Here is an 18809-nt window from a genome sequence, read left to right as displayed (position 1 = left end):
AATGAAAGTACCAATATTATATATATAATACATTAAACAGAAGTTATAGAGGATTAACTAGACATGAATGGTTTATAGGTCTTGAGGTCTTTGATGATTCCTTCAACTGATCCAACTGCAGCAACAAGACTGACAATCAAGCAAAACATACTTAAAAATTTCATCCCAATCCATATAGGAGAATATTTTGGCGCTTTAGCTTGTACCAAATACATCTCTATTGGAAAATACACAGTTAAGGGAAAAAATGACAAAGCTCCTAGCAAACCAACAATGCTGTTGAAGAATGGAAATATCATAGCAATCAATGTTGCAATTATCACATATGTTGTCCTCCATATTAATCTGAACATATTCAATTTAATTGTGCCAATATGATATTCTTTTGTCATCAATTTACTTTGTGGCCAACGCTTTCTACCCCAACTTTCCACAAGAGAAAATACAGGTTGTGCAAATACCTATAAACAATAAATAAATATTATAATCAATGTTGATTTTTGCTACTCCTTAGGTAATATTAAGGTGCATTTGATCTGGTAAAAAATAATGGATTGGACAGAATAATTTTAATTGCAGCGTGTTTGATTTTAAAACTGTTTGAGATTGGACAAACTGGAGGTCAAGAAACTTGACAAAAATTGAAGTTCATGTCCTCCACTACATAACAAATTATTTAAAAAACCAAAATAACCTTTTATCCATCAAAACATCCTATAAGATTAAATTTTGCAAATTTACTATCTATAGTATACTAACAAGTGCCTTAAGGGAACATGTTAGCTTTTCCCAAAATTTATTCAATACCTTAAACTTTGTTCTGTAATGTTCTATCTTATACTGTTCTGTCCGGTACTAATTTTTTGCAGATCAAATGCACCCTTAATGTTCATGTAGCAACTTTTCTTCACAAAATAATTAGTTACCTGGTATGCTCCCACCAAATGAATAATGATGAAAAGATTACCAATATCAACAAGCCAATATGGTTCATAAAAACCAAATCCAGTTAAGAAGTTTCCGGGTGCATTGTTTCCAAATGCTGCATAGCCTAGGAGACCACATAATGCATAAAAGAATGTGGTGATTGTGACTCCAGTAATATCTGATTTTTTCATGGCTTGATTTTCTGGTGGGCTTGATTTTAATGTGTCCTATATAAAAATGAGATACATAATAATAGATAAGAAAATTGAGAAATTGTGGCCCTAATCCTAGAAAACAATAAGAATTCACTATGAAATGAATTAGGTGTTATGAAGCACAGACACCGAACACAACAAGGATACTGTCACGTCGACATTGACAACAATTTGAAGAAATGATATAATCCAATGTAATTGTATGTGACATGTCGATGTGTCCGATACCGAAACATACCTGTATGTCAACAATTACGTTACTAAAAGCATATGCAAAAGCTATGTTTCCAATTGCTTGGAAGGTATTCCACATCTTCTCTGTGCCTGTCACATCAACTCCAACAACAAGCCCTGTAAGGCCTGTTTTGACATGGTGCCCTGGTTCTAATATATGTTGAAAAACAAAACAAAACAAAACATTCAGCTAAAATTGTACATTATTAATTTTAGGAGAAATTGTATTAAACTCTCCTAAAATTCTAAATAAATTAGATTAATGTCTAACCTGCAATTTTGGCTATGGAGAGACCAACACCTATGGAAGCATAACCAAAAGACATAACTGCAGCAAGAATAGAGAGCCATGAAAGTTCATGGAAATTTGGAATTTGGCTTAGTAAAATCTCTGTAACTCCAAAGATGACCATATATGGATAATTGGATATATTGCAGTTTGCTTCATGGCCATACTTATGAAAGCAGTTGGATTTTTTTATGGCCCTGTTCATAAACATGCAATTATTTTTGGTCAAACAATTTAATTAAGTATTTATAACATACATGTTAAAATAAGGTAAAAACAGGTTATAGACATGTCATTAATTTTTTTTCATACACTCTCTTAAATAATCTTTCAAATATTTTTATTTATATCAGTAGATAAATTTAAACCAATCATATCATTAATTTTTTTTCATTAATTTTTATACCAATCATATCATTAATTTTTTTCATAAACTCTCTTAAATAATCTTTCATTGATTTTTACATGATTTCAAGACAATATTCAACGACGAGAGATTTATAATTTCTTACACCATGCTAATGGCTGATGTGATAGTGTAACCAATGGTACAGCCCACAAGATTTGTATACTGAGCCAATCCACAAAATTTGTATTTAACTCCTCCTGTAGAGAAAGAGAGAGAAAGATTTTTAATAACACACTATATATAATACAATATTAGTCAAAAAAATCTTTAATATTAGTTAAAATTCATATGGTCCAGACTTACATAATTTGATAGGGTATAAACTATAAAGTGATGGGGACTATATTTCTCTTAAAAGATTAATAATTTTGTTTAATTGACAATTTTTTGTTTTGTACAACAATTTTTTTGATAGTGTTTTGTACAACATTTTGACTTATGATTTAAAGTAAACCTTTTTTTTTTTAGATAGACAAACTTACAATAGTTATGTCTTCAAAAAAAAAACTTACAATAATTATTGAAAATTATTGCTGGTTGAAATTTATGGACAATTTTAATAACTACACTTAATTTAATACTATAATAGATTGTGCATTTATGCCCATGTATTTTCATTATAAATTGTTCAATAACTTTTCTCAAAATTAATATTTTAGAATTTAGAACACCCGAACTAAATTGAACCAAATAAAAAATTAACTTAATTGAAAATTAAAATGGACATAGTACCACCTCAAATTGTTTGATATCGTTTGTCAAATCTCAGTCATTAGGTCTAAATTTACCGTTTAATAACTCTTGATTCAACCAATTTTCATAATGGTCAAAAAACTATGAATGTTGAAACAAAAGAGTCAAATATTTGACTAGAAATTGTAACATTAAAAACTGAATTTCAGAATTAATTACCTAGAATATTTTTGACCATATCCATGTAGGTAGGGTTTCTGGTTCCATGAATAGGATCAGGATACCTATAACAATCAGCCGTGAGAATAGAAGTGAGGAGAGTGACAAGAGAGAAGAGTATGAGAACAATAGTCCCTCCAATCCATCCCAATTGAGCCACTGCCCATGCCAAAGACAACACTCCAGATCCTATTACAGCAGTCACTATATGTGCACTTGCAGTTAACCATGTTCCTTCATAACCATACAATTAATGATCAATGTTAATATAATAACATATGAAAAAAATAAAAAACGTTCATTAAATAACTGATGTATATAGTTTTAATCAGATAAGAAAATACAAAACCTGTTCGTTTTATGCGACCATCATCATCATATTTGTCATCAACTATGGAGATGCTACTTTGCATTGCCATGAACTCTGTCTCTCTATGTTTGTTAGAAATTGATATGAAGTTTATAATGTATTAATACCCCTTTTAAGAGATAAATCTAAGATTATTTCGAAGAATTTAAGGAAATACCTGACCACATTTAATACCTATTTAATGCTCTTATATACTGTGCTGTAGATTTGCATGTTTTTTTTTTTTGAAACGGTGTAAAATTGCATACTTAAGAATGATTTCAAGTGTTTAAATGTTTTCTAAATAAAAATTTGTGTTTATAGAATTATTTTATATTTTAATATACTTTCTAAATAATACGTGCCTTATTCGATAAGGATATGTTATTTGATAAGGATATGTTCTGTCAAAAAAAAATCGATAATGATATGCATGCATGTTCTCTTTCCCTCTCTTTACTTGCTATTTTTCTTTGTAGGATGAGAGGATAGTGTCTCGTCTAAAGTAAAGAAGACTTTCAGGCTCATACGACCCTTGTGCGGCTCAAAAAACACCTACACAAAATCACTGACGCGACTTGAATCCGAAACCTCAAAGTTCAAGATTTGTTTTTTACCACAAGATCAAACTTTATGCTTCTTATGATCGATTGCAGTGATACTTGAAACTAAATTTGGAAGAGTGTAAAATGAGCTTTATTTATTTGAAAAAAAAACTCAGCTAGCAATATTCTATTAGAGTATTTTTATTAAATATTTTATTTAATTTTATTCTAATATCATTATTTTAACACATATTTAAATTAATTATATTAATCATTAATTAATTCATAGACTTAATTGATTGATTATCAAATTAATTATATTTAAATTTTCACCTTTATAAATTTTATTTTATTTATTTAAATTTTTATGTCAAAATAAAAATTTAATTTATTTAAATTTAATCAAAATAAAAATTTTATCAAAATAAATTCTGTACATTTTTTTTACAATAATTCTGTACATTATATATCATATATTATTACATTAAAAAAATATGGAGAATGTTAACTTGTGCCCTTAAGGCACATGTTAAGAAGATAAATGTGGAAAATATTTATTGAACTTGTGTTGTATTCAATTCTCTAAACATTAAATTCTTTGTATCATTAAATGCTATATATTTCTATTTTTAGGTAGCTTAACATGTGCTCTTAGGGCACAAGTTAACGTCACCCAAAAAATATTTATAAACATGCAATCTTGTCCGCCGCCTTACAGTTACGAGCCCCTTTTTGCTAAAGTTCAATGAATCTCCCCCCTATATATTCTTTCTATATTTAAGATGATTTTATTCAAGACATTGTCAGGTACATGTGGACATCTCATATTATAGACTAAATTTGAACCTATTTTTATCACATTATTATGACTCTTTTGAAAATATTGATTATTTTTTTTACTAATTGAAAATATTGTTTTTTTTTTTTGACAAACGATTGAAAATATTGATTTAAACACAACTTCTTTGATTTAAACATAACTCATAGGACAAAGAGCCAACAAGCGAATTTAAAAGGAAAATGAAGCCAACAAAATGAATAGAAACTGCAACGATTCGGATCCTCAGCAGCAAACTTGTCTGCAGCGGTGCCTACTACAATTACATCAACCGTGTGATCAAACCAACGGCTCTGATTAAAGATTAAAAAACATGATACGGTTTCGGAAAAGAAAATTAGAAGATAAAATGAAATTATGAAACCCCGAACACTGTTTTACTTATACATAAACAAAGAAGTTAATCATCAAAAATTTTGATTATGTTGTAAACTATTCAAATTCATTCGTAGTTGTTAAGTTATGTTATCCATGTAAAATGAGCGGGATGAATTGTACTATTATTCTGGGATCCAGATTCACTGATGTAGCAGGTGCACGCAGTAGTTAATCTCGGTTATTGATTATCAGATTGGACGGATCAGATTAACTCATTTACAAAATTACTATAAATTATCCTAACCACCAGATTTTGATCGGACAGTTCCTAGCTGTTACAGCGTCCTGCTTGTTTGATTGAGTGTTCTGTTTTTTATGTACTATTAAGCCTATTATCCTCGGCAACAATGCCCCATAATGTACTGAATATGATATGTCATGTGTTTTTAAATACAATATATGATGTATTGGTATATTATTGGACACATGTGTAAAATAACTTATATCGACAGTCTATATAAATTAAATTCTTAAAATTTTATCTTTTAAGGTTGAATAAGTAAGAGTGTCAGAGTTCGAACTTCAGTCGCTACATATTACATGCAATGTCTCTACTAACTAAGTAATGAGTTATGGTCAGAGGACAAAGAGAACTGTTTTTTGGGTGTTACACTATATCTAACTTTGTGCAAAGAAATCCCACCATCTAGATCTCTGCTAGCTTGGAGGGTTATGTTAGACAAGGTCCCAACATATGACAAATTGCTTGAGAAAGGTTGTAACTTACCCTCTTATGTGCTTCTTATGCCAGAAGCAATCTGAAACCATGTTCCATATGTTTTTTCAATGTAGTTTTGTAGTTTTGTAGTTTTGCCTTTAATACTTGGTGTTGGTGGGCTACTACATTAGACTTGACTTTACATTTTTAATCATTGAGTGATATTTGGCATCTTGCGTATTTTAACTGGTCTCCTCAATACAAGATAGTCATAAGTCAGCTTTGATTCACATACTGTATGCTATTTGGACTGCTAGAAACAATGCCAGGTTCAATGATGGGATGGCTGATTGGAGAACTTCAGTGTCTTGGATCACTGCAAATGTATCCTCTGCGGGAAATCTCACTAACAAGTTATCCACTTCATCAATGAAAGACTTCATTACCTTGAAAAGATTTAATGTAAAGATTCACCATCCAAAGTCTTTTAGGTGGAAAGAAGTTATTTGGCAATCACCCGGGTGAAATGCAACACTGACGGAGCATCAACACTAATCTCTTCGGCTTGTGGTGGAATTTTTAGAAATTCCACTGCTGAGTTCTTGTGTGGATTTGCAGAAAACACAGGTACATCTTCTGCCTTCATAGCAGAATTATGCGGTTCTATGACCGCTATTAAAATTGCGGCCTCTAAAGAATGGAGTAACTTTTGGCTGGAATCTGATTCCATTCTTGTGGTCAGAGCCTTTAATATTTCCTCCATGTTGATTCCTTGGACATTAAGAAACAGATGGCAAAATTGTTTATTACTTACCCAGAATATGAACTTCATTGTATCACATGTATTCAGAGAAGGTAATTTTTGTGCTGATGGTTTAGCTGATGTAGGTGTTACTCTTAATAGGCTAACAATTTGGGATGAGATTCCTCTTGTAATTAAGGATAGCTATGAAGCTAATAGAGCCGGTAAACCCTTCTTTAGGGTGGTCAATATTTAGGGAGGTTTTGGTCTATCTCCCTCCTTTGTATTTCTCTTTCTCTCTTATGCTTATTTATTCATGTTTGAGGTAGTAGCACTTTGCTACTCTTTTTTTTTTAAAAAAAAAAAAAGTATATCTAACTTTGTTTGTGCTTATATAAAAAAAAAAATACTAACTTTGTTTGTGTATGGCCGTATTTGAGGGAGGGTGAAGAGTGCGACGGCCCTAGATCCCAAAAATTAGGTGGCCAATTTTATTTATACGGATATATTATTATATATGCCACAAGAATAAATAAAAAATCAAAATTTTTAAGTGTCAAAAGTAATATGCCTTAATATTTTGTGAAGATATTTTATATTTCAATTTCAATACATGTTTGATTTATATTTACAATGATATATCCGTTAGGATTTATTGTTTATATTTTTGTTTAGAATGTGTTAAAAAAAAATTGTTTAGAATATTTTAAGATTTGCTTCTTTTATAAAATATGATTTAGAAATATATTTATTACAATTTTAGCGAATGATCATAAGGATTGTTTTTTCTCATAAGAACTTGTCAGATGTTGACGTAGATGATTTTTTCCGAGTTGAAAATGTTGCTAATGTGTTTATGTCAGCAATTGAAATTCTTGAGTTTGTCAAAGTCGCAGATTGTTTTCCAAATGTTGCAATTGTTCATCAAATTCTCTTAACTATATATGACGGTGACTATTGCATTTGCAGAAAGAAGTTTTTCAAAGTTAAAGTCACAAGAAAGGTTGATAAAGATATGATAGAACATATTAATATAGAAACAATTATCAATGACTTTGCATCTAAAAATGCTCGTAGAAATTGTTTTGTATGAGTATTTTGATATTAAGAAAAAAAATCAATGTATTTTAGAAATTCAAATTTTTATACTATAAGTTGTTGTGTGCTACCCATGAAACCTTATTTGCAATGAAACAAATTACTTCTCCTTGAGTAAAAATAAAATAAAAATAAAGAGCTGAAAATGATCCAAAAAGTACATATGTATATTATTGATTAATAAGTACACACATGCTTTATTCAACAAATGTACCAATATATATTTAGTAAATAGTAAAAGAAAGGGATTACATAGCTTGAAAGGGCTTATAAATCTTAAGCTCTGAGATGATTCCTTGAATTGATCCAACTGCAGCAACAAGAGTAACAATCAAACAAAACCCACTTAGCATTTTCATCCCTATCCATATAGAAGAATATTTGGGCACTTTAGCTTGTACCAAATACATCTCTATTGGAAAATACACTGTCAAGGGAAAAAATGATATAGCTCCAAGCAAACCAACAATGCTATTGAAGAATGGAAATATCATAGCCATCAATGTTGTCAATATCACATATATTGTCCTCCATATTAATCTGAACATATTCATTCTCAATGTGCCAATCAATGGAATTTTTATATGATATTCTTTTGTCATAAATTTGCTTTCTGGCCAACTCTTACAAGCCCAATTTTCCACAATAGAAAATATAGGTTGTGCAAATACCTATATAAACAATAAATAAATACATTAATTTTTTCTACTTCTCACAGAATAATATTCATGTAGCAACTTTTGTTCATATAACAATTAATTAATTACCTGGTAAGCTCCCACTAAATGAATTATGATGAAAAGGTTACCAATGTCAACAAGCCAATATGGTTCATAAAAACCGAATCCAGTTAAGAAGTTTCCTGGTGCCTTATTTCCGAATGCTTCGTAGCCTAGAAGACCACATAATGCATAAAAGAATGTGGTGACCGTGACTCCGGTGAGGGCTGATTTTTTCATGGCTTGATTTTCTGGTGGACTTGATTTTAATGTGTCCTGTAAAAGAAGGAATTATTTGTTAATGATAATCCAAAGTGCAAATTAACATGATTATGAACTGAATTAAGCAAAAGCCAACATTACTTGCCTGTATCTCAGCAATTACCACACTGAAAGCATAAGCAAAAGCTATATTTCCAATTGCTTGGAAGGTATTCCACACCTTCTCCAAACTATTCACATCGACACCAACAACGACCCCGGTAAGGCCGGTCTTGACATGGTGGCCCGGTTCTATATATGTTCAAGAACAAAACAAAACATTCTCACGTATAAGTTATTTTCGTACAAATACTTATGTCAGAAGAATATAAACTCAAATAAGTCAATTCAAACATGAAAGTAATGTCTAACCTGCAATTTTTGCTATGGAGAGACCAATGCCTATGGAAGCATAACCAAAAGACATAACAGCAGCAAGAATAGAGAGCCATGAAAGTTCATGAAAATCTGGAATTTGGCTTAGTAAAATCTCAAAGATCGCAAAGATGACCATAAATAGATAATTGGATGCCTTGCAGTCTGCTTCATGTCCATACTTATGAAAGCAATTGGATTTTTTTATGGCCCTAGGTACAAAAACAAGCAAGTATTATTATTACTGTGGTTTTGATTTTTGAGTACTATGATATGAAAAATTATTATATTATTTTCATTCTAGCTCATGGCTTTGTAATTAAACAAAATTAGCTAGTGAGAGTTCTTACACCATGCTAATGGATCCTGTGAGAGTGTAACCAATAGTACAACCCACAAGATTTGTGTACTGAGCCAATCCACATAACTTGTATTGAACTCCTCCTGTAGAGAAAGACATAAAAAGGTTACAATGCAACAATCAACTTCAAAAGAAAATTAATGCCTTGTTAATCCACTTTTTGTAAGTGTTTCGCAATTGAGTCTTTCTCCAGCTCCGCCGGTCCAACACATTTTTACATCGATGTTAATATCTATGTAAAAATAGTTTGTGTCATCATAAGCATAACTCAATTGGTAGGAACAACACATTATATAGGATCAAAATCCTATGCAGTCAAGAGTTTATGTCCATCCCATCTATATCACGCGGTGTAAAATTTAAAGACCGGATCATAAATCAAAATATGTCTTTATCATGGACTTATCATGGACCGTCCGATCCAGACCGTCAAAAACACGCGACTGCACAACTACATAGGATTCGGGTTCCACTATATATGTAAGGTCTAGAGTTTGAAACTCAGGCACTCCACGGTGAAAGTTATCATACATAAACAGACATCAATATCAACCCAATTGATTGCTACCGTCTATGAGTGCAGTCAAATCTCAACCGTTAGATCTAGATTTGGCGCGGTGAATATAAAAATTTGAATTTTGACTAAAACAGACCCAAATATATGACTAAAAAGTAAAACATTAAAAAAAAGTATTTTATAAATAATTACCTAAAATATTTTTGACCATTTCCATGTAGGTATGATTTCTAATTCCATGAACAGGATGAGGATACCTATAGCAATCAGCAAGGAGAAAAGAAGTGAGGAGAGTGATGAGTGAAAAGAGTATGAGAATGATAGTCCCTGCAATCCATCCCAATTGAGCTACAGCCCATGCCAATGACAACACTCCAGATCCTATCACAGCAGTCACTATATGTGCACTTGCAGTTATCCATGTTCCTTCATAATCATGCAATTAATTATCAATGTTAATATAATAACATATGAAAATGAAAAGAAAAAAATATGTTGATTGAATAACTTATGTATATAATTTTGATTTTGATTAGACAAGAAGAGATATGAACCTGTTCGTTTTATGCGACCATCATCATCATATTTGCCATCAACTATGGATAAGCTACTCATGACTGCCATATGACACTCTCTAGCTTGCTATGTTTTCTTTGAAAACTGATTATGAAATTAAGCCACTAAAGTATGACTATGACCATTTATAAGAGATATTTGAAGTTTTTTTTTTTTTAATGAAATGCTTAGCCAAAGACCAAAGTTTCAACCTATTTAATGCATTGATAAGAAGGATGGTCATGACAATTTGGATATACTATTTGGTCGCACATATTTAGAAAAACAATAGAAAGGAAAAATACTTAAATAATATAAATTTTAAAATAATTAATTATATGCATTTTTGTTGTGTGACCAAATGAATTTTCTTTTGGACGGTCGTAATTAAATGACGTGTCTAAAAAATTATAAAGATGGATAAGAGGACGGTCGTAATTAAATGATGTGTCGAAAAAATTATGAAGATGGATAAGCTTTTTTTTTCTTTTTTTTTACACAAAAGATGGATAAGAATAAAAAATAAGAAATTCTTGTCAAAAAAAAAATAAAATGAAATTTGCATATTTGAGAATACAGCCAAAAAACCGTGTTGGAAAATATATTTCTTTGCTACATTAGTGATTAATTTTTCTTCTATGCGTGTTTCCAACACAGTGGATTTTTACTACATTTTCTGCATTTTTTTAATCGAAACATTATCTGCAAAAGTTGTACAAAAAAAAATTATCTGCAATGTAATTTTTTTTTTTTTGTTTATTATTACATTGTCAAATTTTAGTCTTTGACCTATGCCATTTTAGTTGGGATGCCTTATCCGTTTCTCTTTCAATGAACTTGGATGCTTTTTTACTAGGATAGGATTGAATAATTCACTGATTAAATATGTAACAAAAAAAAATCACTAATTAAATACTCTCTGTTTGAAAATAAATGTCACAGTTTAATCATTTATATTATTTGTAACAAAAAAAATCATATATACACATTTATAACTTATTTTGACTATATTATTTTACTAATATATAAAAATAAATATTAGTTCTTCCGTCCATTTTTAGGTGTTACTTTTGATCATTATACATATGTCAATGAACAACTTTGATCACTAATATTTTTAATTATCGATTATAAAAAATTATGAAAAATTTATATTTTAAAAATATTCAGCGAGACAAATTGAAATATCTTATATGGGGATTGGTTATTATACATAAGCTATCCTTATGCACCATGCATAAGTTACTTAGTGCACCCCCCAAATTACTTGTGCACCCCCCAAATTACTAGCACACCCCCAAATTTCTCATGCACCCCTCAAATTACTTGTGCACCCCCAAATTTCTCATGCACCCCCAAAATTTCTCGCACACCCCCAATATGACTTTTGCCCCCCAATTTTATTTTTTTGGTCCCCTCCACATTTCTAGCCTAAACCATTTTGTTGTGGGAATGGTTTCAGAGATATGCACTCCAAAACCATTAAGTGTATAAGATGGTTTTAGAGTACAACCCTATAATTAGAATACAAACAATAATTGTGATTTGAAACCATTTAACCAACATAATGGTTTCCAGAATTTTTAAAACCATATAAACACACATAAAACCATTTTACAATACAAATGGTTTCAGTGTATAACTATCTGAAACCATTTAACCAACATAATGGTTTCCAGAATTTTTAAAACCATAAAAACACACATAAAACCATTTTACAATACAAATGGTTTCAGTGTATAACTATCGGAAACCATTTAACCAGCATAATGGTTTCCAGAATTTTTGAAACCATAAAAACACACATAAAACCATTTTACAATACAAATGGTTTTAGTGTATAACTATCTGAAACCATTTAACTGGTTTTAAATAATGATTATAATTGTACCAAAAAAAACAATTATGATTCTAATTATAGGTTGTACTTCAAAACCATCTTATGCACTTAATGGTTTTGGAGTGTATATTTTTGAAACCATTCCCACAGCAAAATGGTTTAGGCTTGAAATATGGGGGGTTAAAAAAAAATTAGGCGCACAAGTCATCTGGGGGGTGCGTGAAAAATTTTGGGGGGTGCGCTAGAAATTTGGGGGGGTGCACGAGAAATTTGGGGGTGCGCGAGTAATTTGGGGGGTACGTGAGAAATTTGGGGGGTGTGAGATTAGGTGTGAGTGTGTGAGTTGAGATTGACTAGGATTATTACATGTGGATGCTCAATCTAATGGATGTTATTGATTTATGTACCATGCATAAGGATTACACTTATGTATAATAACTTCTCCCTCTTATATGCATACCTTTGTTTTTATTTATTAATAAAAAATTATGTTCAAAAGTAGATTACTCAAATACTCCCTCCATCCTTAATTATAAGCAAAAGTCATTTTTTCAGATTTATTGAATAATTAATATATCAGTTTTTGAAAGTCATTGTTTGATTTATCTCGATAAATATTTTTAAAATATCAACTTTTTATAATTTTTAACGATAAGTAACTAAAATATGTTAATGATCAAAATTTGCATCCATATATATATATATATATATATATATATATGAAATGGTAAACTGCCCAAGACACTTATTTTATAGCGGAATGCGTAATTAATTAATTAAATATAAAGATATCTTTTTTGACAAAAAATATAAAGAAATCTTATCCAAAACACAATGTAACTTTTTTGTAACTTTTTTTGAAAAAAAAAACATAATGTAACTTATGTTTCCATTTTCTACCAAAAATATCATAAGAATTGTTATTGAAATTTAACAATATACAATTGGTCAAAGTGGTAAAGAATTGGTCAACGTAGTAAAGAATTTGACCAAGTAATCATGAATTTCACCAATTCAATAAACTTTTTATATAGCAAACCAAAAAAAAAAAATTATACAATACTCCCTCCGTACCACAATATTTTGTAAATTAACTCATAATTTCTCTTTCTCATATAATATTAATTACATTTCTTAATATGCATAAAAATGTCAAAGTGACATATATTGTGATACGGAGGGAGTATAAACTAGTACTTTTATTTTTACCAAATATTGGATAAAAAAACCATTATTATTAATTTTATTATTATCATTTGAATTCATCCCATGTGTATGGATGCCCACATATATAGTCTACTCCCTTGATAATTTTAATTATTTAAATAACTACAATTTTTTTAATAAAAATAAGTATAAAATAAAATTGAAAACATTAATATTTGTGTGGTATGATAGAGGTCGTAGATTTGATTTTCGATTTCATTGTAAACCAAAAAAATAAAAACATTAAAGTTAGTTTTAAAAAAATTGTTTCAATCATGTTTTCAAAATATCGACTTTTTATAATTTTGCTAATATCATTTTTTTTTGTACAATGCTAATATATATAGTTATTAAAGATATTACCTTTTGTCAAAAAAAATATTAATAATCAATACTCGCGCAAAATAGGAATGTACCTGTGAATGCAGCTTGCTTGGAGACAAGGTTTCCCACACCATCTTCAAGTGGAAAGTCGCTCAAAAAGTCTGGTTGATATATGATCACAGAGAAAGTTAAATTCAAAGGTAATCTGCCTCCTTGGTGTGTCATATACAAGAGCTTTTAAAGTTGAATTGGCGAGTGTAGTTTAATCTTACGTTTATTTTAGATTTTAAATTGGTCATTTATATTTAAAAAGTTTTAAGGTGGCTCCTTGCATTACTCAAGTCAACATAAGTTAGCCATTTCGGTTAAATTTTGAGTTAATTTCGTTTAAATTTATGTTAAATTTAAAGTTAATTTCGTCTAAAACATGCATATGGCACCTTCTAAGTTATCCATATATGCAAATTTGTTGGCAACATAGACGATTTAAACCGAAATTTGACTAAAATGACTAACTTAAAACTTTTAAAACGTAAAAGATCAAATTTAAACATAAAATAGACGTAATTGACCAAACATGCAATTAAACCTAAATTTGCTTTATCATGCACAAAAATATATCTTAACATTATATATTATAATTATAATATATAATATATAATATAAATATATAATATAATTAGTTTGTTGACAACAACTTTTTTATTTTTTGTTTTGATAAAAGAACATCTTTACTATTCTCTCATCAAAAATAAAAGTTCTATTCTTATTTATTTAACAAATAGTAGAAGCAAGGTATTAATTAGGCTTGAATAGCTTATAGGTCTTGAGATCTGAGATGATTCCTTCAACTGACCCAACTGCAGCAACAAGACTGACCATCAAACAAAACACACTTAACATTTTCAGTCCAAGCCATGCAGGAGAATATTTGGCCGCTTTAGTTTGTTTTAGATACATCTCTGTTGGAAAGTACACTGTCAATGGAAAGAATGATATTGCTCCTAGCAAACCCACAACATTGTTGAAGAATGGAAATATCATAGCAATCAATGTTATGATTATCACATAGATTGTCCTCCATATTAACTTGAACATATTAATTCTCCATATGCCAACACATGGAATTCTTATATGATATTCTTTTGTCATGAATTTGCTTTGTGGCCATTGCTTACTACCTAAATTTTCCACAGCTGAATATAAAGGCTGTGCATATACCTGTAAACAGTAAATTAATGACTAAATCAGATTTCTATTTTCACTACTCCCCATATGGATATGATTTCGTGCATCGGTACGGTCATGCAGTCAGTAGTCAGTAAATTGTAGGTTGTCCGATCTTGATTGGACTATTCAGATTTTATCTCAAAATTTTATATTAAATTAAAACAAAACAAAAAAAATATTGTCTTGAGATTTGAACCGTCTTATTTTGATCAAAGAGTTTTTAGTTGCTGACTACTCTAATTGCATGCATTCCCGACTACACTGATTGCATGCGTTCCTGACTGCACTTAATTCAATATAAGGTTCATGTAGAAACATTTTTGTTCATAAAACAATTATTTACCTGATAAGCTCCCACCAAATGAATAATGATGAAAATGTTACCAATGTCAACTAGCCAATATGGTTCATAAAAACCAAATCCAGTTAAGAAATTTCCAGGTGCATTGTTCCCAAATGCTGCATAGCCTAGAAGACCACATAATGAATAAAAGAATGTGGTGATAGCAATTCCAATAGAAGATGATTTCTTCATGACTTGATTTTCAGGTGGGCTTGATTTCAATGTGTCCTGTACAAGAAAAAAAAAATCAAAAACAGATTTTATCTTCTTTTTTTAAAACCACGATATCCATAAGACCGACTAATTCAGAGAACTAATTTCACCGTCCACTATATGGAAAACTTCTCTCTTTGTAGAATAATATAGATGATATATGAAAAACTTTAGAAATTATGGTCCTTCAAAGAAATTAGAATTTAGAAATGTCAATTGTGACGCACCATGCACAAAATGTGCGGAAATAGAGCAAAATTTGCGGATTGTTTAAAACATTTCATATACTATGATAAAAATTGACCGAATTTGCAAATCTACCATATTAATCGATTAAGTTTATTATTTAATCGATTAATAGGTATGACGGCTACAAATAAGAATTTATGTTGTTTAAAAATTACTTGCCTGTATCTCAACAATAACCATACTGAAACAATATGCAAAAGCTATGTTTCCAATTGCTTGGAAGGTATTCCACAGCTTCTCTGTTTGTGTCACATCAACTCCAACAACAAGCCCTGTAAGGCCTGTTTTGACATGGTGGTCTCCTCCTATAGTAATAAAAATAATTTATACCGTGTACAAATAAGTTATAAGTTGTTTTCATAAGTTAGACAGAAAAAATTATGAAAATAACTTATGAACACGTCATAAGTTATTTACATAAGTGTTTATGTCAGTAAATAAGCTCAGATAAGTCTATAGAAACATGAAAGTAATGTCTAACCTATAATTTTTGCTATGGAGAGACCAATGCCTATGGAAGCATAACCAAAAGACATGATAGCAGCAATAATAGAGAGCCATGAAAGTTTATGGAAATTTGGGATTTGGCTTAATACAATCTGAGAGATTCCAAAGATGGCCATAAATTGATAGCTAGATGTACTGCAATCTGCTTCATGACCATACTTATGAAAGCAGTTGGCTTTTTTTATGGCCCTGTTTAAAAACAAGCAAGTATTATTATCACTATTATCATATAATGAGATTTATTGAGAAGATTTAGTGAGAGATTTATGAAGTTCTTACACCATGCTAATGGATCCTGTGATAGTGAAGCCAATGGTTACACCCACAAGATTTGTGTACTGAGCCAATGCACAATACTTGGATTGAACTCCTCCTGTAGAGAAAGAGATAGACAGATTATAATATGTATTGCATAAAGAGAGAGGGGTGTATAATTTAACATAAAAATAGAGAATATTGTAATTTAAGCATCGACATGATGCTCACTAACCCTCGGTGATATCTAACAAGTCGAGTCTTATGTTGGTCATATAGAACACCAACAAGTAGAGAAAGGGCTAAAGAAACTAACTAGTACATGACTTAATATTGGTGGAATGAATAAAGCCTAATAATCTGAAAGAATTAGGTGGAGTTCCCCCAGAGGTAAAAGGGAACCCCGCCTAGAAAGAAAACTATAACACCCGACCATAAACTTAAGCCTTCAAGTCTGAAGAGAAACCCCTAAAGTCCAAGAAAATGGGGCTTTACAAATGGTATTTCGAGGGAATTGAGTGTAATGTTCATAAAACTATAAAGAACCGGAAAATAATGTTGGACGTCACAAAAATTGTTTTTCAAATCTTAATGGTGGACGTCACAAAAGTTGTTTTGCGAATCTGCTACAAAATGCAATCATGGAAACACATAATTAATTCTTCACTATACGTACCCACTATGATTTCCGAATCCGACAAATACCAATTAATTCAATATTCATGAATGTTTCGTGATTCAATCATCCGTACAAAATAACATCCACGAAAAACAAAAGAATTAGTATTTAGTACCGACAAATTCTTTTATGAAACTCACGAATGTAAGGTGTCCGTTTATTTTTAAGATTTGACAAATAATTTGTTGGTGGACAAAAAACACTTCTTAACGGATATATGATTTTGTTTTGTACAACAACATTTTGATGTATGATTTGAAGCACAATTAGTACAACATATTGTGCAAGTAGTACACATGCATTTTGTTCTAAATTATCCAACAATTTTTCTTAAAACAAATATCTTAGATCATACAAGACTAAATTAAAACAAATAAAACATAAAAAACTTGAAATTGATAATAAAAAAAAATTTGAGTAAAACTCAAGATTTTACTTAAGGAGAAGTGAAAATTTCATAAAACAACACAAATGGACGGACATTAGTACCACCCTTAACAATTTGCTTACATGCAACCAAATCTCAATTGTTAGATCTAGATGCATGAAATTAATTGTTCTCAATTTAACGGCCCAATTAACTACTATGTGAAATCTGGATTGCATGCAATTGCAATCCATCTATATTTACTTTATAATCAAAATTGAAATTTGGCGCGCGATAAAAATATGAAATTTGACAAAAAATTGACCATGGTAATGAAGATTGAGATTTGGCGCGCGATAAAAATATGAACTTTGAGAAAAAAAATTGACCAAAATATATGATGATTTGAAAGTATACAACATTAAAAATTACCTAGAATACTTTTGACCATGGTCATGTAGGTAGGATTTCTGATTCCATGAATACGATCAGGGTACCTATAGCAATTAGCAAGCATACAAGAAGTTATGAGAGTGATGAGAGAGAAGAGTAAGAGAACAATAGTCCCTACAATCCATCCCAATTGAGCCACTGCCCATGCCAATGACAGCACTCCAGATCCAATCACAGCAGTCACTATGTGTGCACTTGCAGTCACCCATGTTCCTTCAACATCATCATAAAATTTTATCAATTTTAATTATAACATGTCATAAAAAAAAAATTGAAAATGTACTATAGTATAGTTTTTGATGAAATAAAATGGTACAATTACAAACCAGTCCTCCTGATGAGACCATCATCATCATATTTCATAGGATCATCAATGGAGAAATTAGTCTGCTGAAGTGCCATTGCTAGCTCAGTCACAGTGTGTTGTCTCTGAATTGTTTTGAGAAGTGAGTGATTATGAAATTGAGGCACTATCCTATCCCTTAAATTAAAGAAAACGATTGACTCTCAAGTCAGCATGTATTTAATGCGGCATACGAAATACGAAATATAAACATTTGTTGCATTACATTAAAATGCTACCTTATACGTGTTGGACTATTTCTTCAACGCGTGTTTCCAACACTCTAGGATTACAGTATTTTTACTTACATTTTTCACATACTCCATAGTTTTTCCTTTGTCAATTTTTTTTTTTACTGAGATATTTTGTACGTTTCTCAAATGGGTTGACCCAATTTCACGAGTCTAGTCTAGGAGTC

At 30.5% G+C, this 18809-nt stretch overlaps 3 protein-coding genes across 3 annotated transcripts; all 3 read right to left on the bottom strand.

Annotated features, from left to right (window-relative positions):
• Positions 1-53: 53 nt before the first annotated feature.
• On the bottom strand, positions 54-3399 carry LOC123912284 (amino acid permease 6-like). The gene is made up of 7 exons (XM_045963209.1): positions 3336-3399; positions 2987-3220; positions 2178-2271; positions 1648-1862; positions 1381-1526; positions 927-1154; positions 54-461 (listed from the first exon to the last, which is right to left on the bottom strand). The coding sequence occupies exons 1-7, from the start codon at positions 3397-3399 to the stop codon at positions 54-56; spliced, it is 1389 nt and encodes a 462-aa protein (XP_045819165.1).
• Positions 3400-7742: 4343 nt separating this feature from the next.
• LOC123882106 (amino acid permease 6-like) lies at positions 7743-10475 on the bottom strand. Its single transcript, XM_045930907.1, has 7 exons — positions 10382-10475; positions 10020-10253; positions 9300-9393; positions 8947-9161; positions 8681-8826; positions 8362-8589; positions 7743-8265 (listed from the first exon to the last, which is right to left on the bottom strand). Exons 1-7 carry the CDS (start codon positions 10449-10451, stop codon positions 7843-7845), a joined length of 1410 nt encoding a protein of 469 aa, XP_045786863.1. The 5' UTR covers positions 10452-10475; the 3' UTR covers positions 7743-7842.
• Positions 10476-14518: 4043 nt separating this feature from the next.
• LOC123882095 (amino acid permease 6-like) lies at positions 14519-18484 on the bottom strand. The gene is made up of 7 exons (XM_045930895.1): positions 18375-18484; positions 18028-18261; positions 16574-16667; positions 16269-16483; positions 15947-16092; positions 15326-15553; positions 14519-14973 (listed from the first exon to the last, which is right to left on the bottom strand). The coding sequence occupies exons 1-7, from the start codon at positions 18448-18450 to the stop codon at positions 14551-14553; spliced, it is 1416 nt and encodes a 471-aa protein (XP_045786851.1). The 5' UTR covers positions 18451-18484; the 3' UTR covers positions 14519-14550.
• Between the last annotated feature and the right edge of the window lie 325 nt (positions 18485-18809).

Source organism: Trifolium pratense, linkage group LG1 (genome assembly GCF_020283565.1).
Source record: "Trifolium pratense cultivar HEN17-A07 linkage group LG1, ARS_RC_1.1, whole genome shotgun sequence".
Lineage (NCBI taxonomy): Eukaryota > Viridiplantae > Streptophyta > Magnoliopsida > Fabales > Fabaceae > Trifolium > Trifolium pratense.
The sequence above is the reverse complement of the archived record's forward strand: the minus strand, read 5'-3'. Positions and strand labels throughout refer to the sequence as shown.

Coding starts and splice junctions, on each gene's coding strand:
- LOC123882095 (XM_045930895.1), bottom strand. CDS start 18,450: ATGGCACTTCAGCAGACTAATTTCTCCATTGATGATCCTATGAAATAT. Junction 16,668..18,027: donor CATGGTCAAAAGTATTCTAG/GTAATTTTTAAT, acceptor CTTTCTCTACAG/GAGGAGTTCAATCCAAGTAT. Junction 16,093..16,268: donor CTCCATAGCAAAAATTATAG/GTTAGACATTAC, acceptor TTATTACTATAG/GAGGAGACCACCATGTCAAA.
- LOC123912284 (XM_045963209.1), bottom strand. CDS start 3,399: ATGCAAAGTAGCATCTCCATAGTTGATGACAAATATGATGATGATGGT. Junction 1,863..2,177: donor ACATCAGCCATTAGCATGGT/GTAAGAAATTAT, acceptor GTTTATGAACAG/GGCCATAAAAAAATCCAACT. Junction 462..926: donor ATTTGGTGGGAGCATACCAG/GTAACTAATTAT, acceptor TATTGTTTATAG/GTATTTGCACAACCTGTATT.
- LOC123882106 (XM_045930907.1), bottom strand. CDS start 10,451: ATGGCAGTCATGAGTAGCTTATCCATAGTTGATGGCAAATATGATGAT. Junction 10,254..10,381: donor TGGTCGCATAAAACGAACAG/GTTCATATCTCT, acceptor ATGATTATGAAG/GAACATGGATAACTGCAAGT. Junction 9,162..9,299: donor ACAGGATCCATTAGCATGGT/GTAAGAACTCTC, acceptor TTTTGTACCTAG/GGCCATAAAAAAATCCAATT.